The 6,980-nt window shown below is 33.9% G+C and overlaps 1 protein-coding gene across 1 annotated transcript; it reads left to right on the forward strand.

Moving 5' to 3' along the window:
- Positions 1 to 4,260: 4,260 nt before the first annotated feature.
- On the forward strand, positions 4,261 to 6,908 carry LOC105420397 (putative pentatricopeptide repeat-containing protein At5g52630). Its single transcript, XM_011623854.3, has one exon. It carries the CDS (start codon positions 4,261 to 4,263, stop codon positions 6,382 to 6,384), a length of 2,124 nt encoding a protein of 707 aa, XP_011622156.2. The 3' UTR covers positions 6,385 to 6,908.
- The last annotated feature ends 72 nt before the right edge of the window (positions 6,909 to 6,980 follow it).

A 6,980-nucleotide genomic window follows, 5' to 3' on the forward strand; every position in this document is an offset into this window, starting at 1 on the left:
TCTTCAACCTAATACCAACACCACCAAGCCCTCAAGGGGCACATAGACATAAACGAAAACACAGATGGAAATTTATCAAAATTATCACAAAGATACGAACAATTTTATTTTTACCTACATTTTTAATTGAATTCCAAAATACCCAAAAAACAAACATGGTCTTGAGTTGAAATATTATAATATTTTATAATATTATATTATATATTTATATTTATATTTATTTTATTAATGTAATTTATATTATATAATATATATTGATTACATATTAAATATATACATTATATATAATCTATATTTAATGTATTTTGATCACTGAAAAGTATTGCTACAAGTACCTAATCATTTTCTCCGAAACCCAATTATACATATATATATATATATATATATTGTGACAATATAACTAAATAAAAAATGTAAATTTTACAAAATTTCTAGAATTTTTTACAAGTTATTTGGGATTTTTTTTGGACTTTTTGAATTTCTTAAGATTTTTTACCAAAACTACATTTTTCACCGTGAAGGCTATTAGACGGTGTTGTTTCCATACTAAAATCTTGGTGATGCCCTCAAAATTCATTTTTATCTCTAATTATAAAATTTAAAATTTTAAAATTAGTATAGATCAAGTAGATTTACGAACACTTAAAAAATTGACGGTCCAAAAAATATTGTACAAGATGCATTATTTCCAAGATTTGAACTTCATTTTTTCTCATGTCATACATTTTGAGGTCGAGATGATTGATATGAGAATTTTTGGGCATTAAAACCATCACTTCTAGTGAATTTTGTGGTACGCTTTAATTTGACGCTTCTATAAACCTTTTCTCTTATATAAAATCTAGGCTTTACAATAAAAATTTGAGCCGCCCTTCAAAACCATGTATGGAAAATGCAATGTTAGTGCTAGAAACCCTAGAATGGCTTGTAATACATTTTCGACGCTAATTATGAAATTTGAAGCTTAAAAAATGGTATATATCTAATAAATTTATAAAGACCAAAAAAAGATAGTCAAGATAATGTATTACAAGATACACTTAGTGTTACAAGAATAGTAACATGGGTGTTAGTATGTAGTGTGTGTGCCTATGTAAGGCAAAAATTCTGCAACATGCAGACACGTCTATATAAGTACCACTGAGTAAAATAATGATATATATTAAAAGTTTCCTATATTCATATGTATGCACTAAGTGGCAGACGAACGGAGATGTTGAGTTCAAACATGCTTTTGAGTTTTTGGCAGCTTTTTTTATTTTGAAGAAGATAAGGATCTATTTTATATGTAATATAGTTTTTGTCATATTCAATTAAATCCATATAAGTGGAGTAGAATAGGAGCTTTTTATTCAGGTAGTCCAAGATTTTTTTTATATATATTTTGGGTACTTTATGAAAATATTTTATTTTACTATTAATATCAAAAAAATCAGAATCATAGGGAATCTATTTATGCCACTCAATATTAGCCATCAGATCTGAATGAATGTTTAGGATACCTTCCGTCCTAATGCGACAAGTGAGCCTTGATCGTTTGACCTAGATCTAGTGGTTCAGAGTATTTTATTTTTAATTTTTTTATATGTATCAAATGAAAATGAAATTTTGTGTAAGTGATGGGCGCACCTAAAAGAAATTTATTTTCATGAAAATAAAATGACCAAACTGCCCTTTGAACTTTCAAACGAATTTTGTCCATTTTAGTTTTTCAAAAATATTTTTAAATTTTTTTTGCAGATGTGAGCCTATTAGAGGATTTGACATGCCAAATTTGGTGTCAATCTAATTTGTATAAATAAAAAATTTAACATAAAGTAGTGTTTAGGCGTGTCATTGTGAATGGGACCATCTTAATCGTATATTCAGATTGGATGGCTAGAAGAAGAGTGGCATATAAATTCCCTATACCAAATAGCATATAGAAAGCTTTCCCTTAAAAAATTACCGTGTATATTTTATATTTTATGCTAAGTCCCACTTTTGAGAGTGTGTATTGTAATTTAATTTTAATTTTTTATACATTGAATTAAGTCCAAATTTGGAAATTTCATACTTGTCACCATCTCACACTTATAGAAAAAATACCAAAAAAATAAAATAAATAAAATGATCAAAATAGTACTAAATTTTTTAAATTTGTAGGTATATTTTGGTCATTGTTATTCAACTTGCTCGTAATTTTTAATATTGTTTTTACAAGCATGTTATGGTGAAAAATGTGGGTGCCCAAATTTAGAATTTAATCGGATTATACAGAAAAAAAAAATTTAAACAAAGTATTTACTATATAAAAAATAAGAAAAAAATAAAAATAAAAAGTGGGATATAAAATATACATGACTAGTTTTAAATTTGCAAAATAAATATTAATTTCCCCGCATTATAAAACTACTAAAGGCCAACGAAGAATGCAAGCTGCAAGGGTCAAACCATAAATATGAAAATGAATACCAGGCAGATCGGCCATGTGCACGTTAAAGCGTTTTATTTTTTTTATTTTTTTATTTTTTTATTTTTTTTTTGTGGGTAATTCTCTGCAGTTGACAAATCCCTACCTGTTTTTTAAATTGGTAGTGGTTTTTTAATACGTTAAGTAAAAATGGAAGCCTAGATTTTAATTGGGGCACACGTTGTGCTACCACCACGACGTTGATGATATAAAAGCGTGAATTATTATGTAAAACTTCTAAAAAAAAAAAATTTCAAAGTTTATAACACATCCAAGCTATCAAATTTTACATTATTTGATTGTAAATAATTGTGACCACCTTACATCAAAAGTAAATAATCTCATTACATATAACATCTGAAAGAGGTATCGACATGTTATTAAAACATTATAGCGTCCCTTGATATGTACAGGCAAGTGTCTAGAGAGTGTCAATGTCGACCGTATGTAATTGTTGACACTTTTTAAAAAAATATCGACGCACAACACAATAAATAATAATAAATGTTGGGGTTTCAATGGATACACTATTTTAGGGGTTAAAAACTTGAATTGATATAAAAGGAAATGGATTTCAAGGACTTTCCAACACCAATTTCGATCAGGTTTTTAAGTACAGCTTTACTCGTACGTATTATATTTATATGAATTGTTTCCTTTCAAGGTTGTAGTTCCGTAAGGCCATGATTAAAAGTAAATCCACACATTAATTATTTAATGGAAAATGTTTTTATGTGATTCCAACAACATATAAGGTATATGCGACCTTACTTTTTAACCATTCAATCATAATCGAATGGCTATGATTGTTCACACCACAATGTCATGTCAAACATTGTTTTATTTTTTATTTTTTTATACAAAGCATTTTTTATGAAATTTTGGACATCCCAACAAAAAAATTAGGGTAAACCTAAAAAACATAAAGCACAAATATTTTATGTAAAAATAAATGACCAAAATGCTTCTGCAATTTTCAAAGATATTCTAGTAATTTTTCATCACCAGAAATATTTTTTTAATAGTTTTATCATGTGTGCTCTCTTGTTAGATCTATGCACACCCCAAATTTTACTTCAAAATTACTTGGAGAATAAATTAAAAAAAAACACTATGAACCATATGATCAAGATCTAACAGTTAGATGTTAACTTATGACATTGCGACTCAAACCATCTTAGCCATCTACTCAGATCTAATGGCTGAGACCAAATATCACATGTACCATACAGGTGGGTGGGTCATAGAGAAAGCCCTCCCCCACATTAATACCCTTTAAGAAAATGTAAAACATTCAAATCAATCATCTTGACATCTACCGTCGTGGATTGAAAAAAGCTTTCCCCACAAAGATAGCGTATCTTGTATATTATTTTCTAGACTAACCATTTTTAAATGCTTAAGGAAAGAAAGAGTCTTACTGTAGGTATGGCCTTGATCAAGGAAAACAACATTACAAAATACGTGTAGCCGACTTCAAATAGTTAAGTATAAAATTATGATGATGAAATGAAGGGAAGATAGATTTTTAAATCATCACCAAACTGCATTTTCCAGCGGTGGTTTTGAGGTAGTGCTTTCTTTAATTCTTTTTAACGTGGAGTGAGGCCTTGCTAATTGCGCCCTTTAGTTCCACGAGTTTGATTTGGGGGAAATTCCTTCCATTATCCCCTCTCTCTCTCTCAAATCCCTTCCATTTCCCCTCTCCCTCTCCTGTGTAAATCATCCTCACGACATCTTAAAAAGAAAAAAAATCCCGGCATTCGTAGTTTAACAAATCACTGCCCATTTCCTAATCATTTCATGAGATGCCATGGCAAATACCAAATCTTCACATCGCAAAACCACGTTCAAAAACCATCAGGTCCCTTCTTATTCCGTTGTTTTCAATCAAAACAAAAGAACCCATCAACACAATGCCCACTTACTTACCTGAAGCCATGAACTATGTAGATGAAACAGAGGCACGCAGACTTCAGCGTCGCACAGGGAGCCATGCATCTTCTGAAACTGATGCAACAATTGGGAATAGTCGGTTATATGAATCAGGAAGAGCAGATCATACCCAACAAATGTTTGATAGTATGAACCAGAGATATGAAGCCTCTTGGTCCCTAGAAATTGCAGGCCATGCAGAGGCCGGAAACCCCAATAAAGCCCTTGAGCTTTTCTTCGAGATGAGAAGAGCAAATTTACAACCAACCCATCTCACATTTTCAAAGGTGTTGAAGGTCTGCACCAGTTTAAGGCACCTAAGCTTGGGCATGCAGATCCATGGCTGCACGATAAGAAATGGATTAATCCACCATGTATTTGTTTCCAACTCCACAATCAAGTTGTATTCAGATAGTGGCTTCTTGGCTGAAAGCGTCAGCCTTTTCAAGGAAGCCTCAATCAGGGATCAAGTCACATGGGCCTTAATCATCTCGTCCTGTGCTCGCATTGGAAGCGTGGAAAAATCTCTGAGTCTTTTCAAAGAAATGAATAATGGAGGCCTAAAACCAGACGGGTTTGTCCTTGCCTCTGTTATCAATGCTTGTTCGAGAATCAACGGTCTCGAAAAGGGCAAACAAGTCCATGGGCACATCATTAAAACTGGTTTCGCGTCCAGTTTATCAGTCGGGAATGCAGTGACAAGCTTCTACATGAGAGGCAACATGCTCACCGATGCTTATTTAGTGTTTGATGGCATGGTGCATAAAGATGTCATCTCATGGACAACCATGCTCTCTGGTTTGGTACAATCTGGTTATGGTGATAAGGCCATGGATGTTTTTGACCAGATGCATCATCTTGGGCTTTATAAAGATGGATTCATATTTGCAGGTGCTCTGGGGGCTTGTAGCCTGTTTGGATCCCTTGAAAAAGGTGCACAAATCCATGGCCTCATAACCCGAAATGGGTTCGAATCAGAGGCGTTTATAGGAAACTCTCTGATAGACATGTACTCAAAGTGTGGGAGCATAGAGATGGCACAAAAGGTTTTCAATGGCATGCCATCTCGAAACACAGTTTCATGGACAGCAATTATAATAGGATATGCCCAAAATGGACACGGGAATAAAACTCTAGGGCTCTTTGAGGAGATGCAAGGGTTGGGGATAAAACCAGACCATGTAACTTTTATAGGGGTTCTCTCAGCTTGTAGGCATTCTGGTCTATTAGAAGCTGGCGAAAAATATTTTCGAGACATGGAAAGAATTCATGGAATCAAAGCCAGACTTGAGCATTATGCCTGCATGATCGACCTGCTTGCTCGAAAGGGATGCTTTACCAAAGCTTCAGATCTGCTAAAATCAATGCCCTATGAACCAGACCCAATTATTTGGGGTACTTTATTGGGAGCTTGCAGGGTTCATAATAATACCCAATTGGCTGAAGAAGTAGCAAAGAGGCTACTGGCTATTGACCCAGATTGTGCAGGGACCCATGTCCTGCTCGCAAATATATACTCAGCCGCCGAAAGATGGGAAGATGTGGCTAAGGTTAGGAAATTGATGAGAGAGAAAGGGTTGATGAAAGAGAAAGGAAGAAGTTGGATATCAGTGAGAAACCAAGTTTATTCTTTTGTTATGGAAGATAGATCAAAGCCACAAACACGAATGATATATGAGATGCTTGCAAGGCTCAGAAAAGAGATTGAGCTTGTGGGTTATGTTCCTGATACAGGATTTGCGCTTCATGATGTAGAAGAGGAAGTGAAGAAGCAGGTTCTATGGTATCATAGTGAGAAACTGGCAATAGCTTTTGGGTTCCTAATGACACCTAGTGGGGCAGTGATCAGAGTTTGCAAGAACCTTAGAATTTGTGGGGATTGTCACTCTTCAACTAAGTTTATTTCAAAGGTTACAGGCCGAGAAATTATAGTAAGGGATGCACGCCGTTTCCACCATTTTACGGATGGGCAGTGCTCATGTGGAGATTATTGGTGAATTCCAAGATGGTTTTTGCAACAAATGACAGGGGTATAAGGGAAACAAAAAGGAAGTGCCAAAACAAAAAGAAAGGATGACATACCCTAATCCAATGGATTGTCATAAATTACTAAACAAGGGATTCATCACCTATTACTGACGATGAATGGTGGATATTTATTGAAATGGGATGTACGAGGACATTCAGCTGGATAATTTAGTGGCATCCACCCATATCAGAATTCAGATATAGATGGTAGATGCCCCTTTGGAATAAAGTATGGCATACTCCATCAACCAATGCTATACTTCCCAGAATGAATCAAATGCTCTCAATAACTAGAAAAGGTATCAGCCCATTGATGCTTCAAAAGGCTTTTAAAGTCGAATTTGGGGGATTGTAGCTGATGATAATTGGGGCTTCAGAACCAAAGTTTGGTAGTCAACTGTCTGCATTCCTGCAAGTTGGGATCTGAAAAACTGAAGTGTTAAAGACATCAAAAGAAAATTTAAATAACCATATGCAGGATAAATTCTAGTGCTTTCGATGGTTTTATAGGAACTCAATTTATCTTAGTCAGTTTCAACAAAATAAACCCTTTGATGTCAATAAA

The sequence above is a fragment of the Amborella trichopoda genome, chromosome 12 (assembly GCF_054954075.1).
Source record: "Amborella trichopoda isolate Santa Cruz 75 chromosome 12, AtrichopodaSantaCruz75HAP2 v2.0, whole genome shotgun sequence".
NCBI classification, from domain to species: Eukaryota; Viridiplantae; Streptophyta; class Magnoliopsida; order Amborellales; family Amborellaceae; genus Amborella; species Amborella trichopoda.

Bases quoted from the DNA above. Each gene is read 5' to 3' on its own strand.
- LOC105420397 (XM_011623854.3), top strand. From the start codon at position 4,261: ATGCCATGGCAAATACCAAATCTTCACATCGCAAAACCACGTTCAAAA.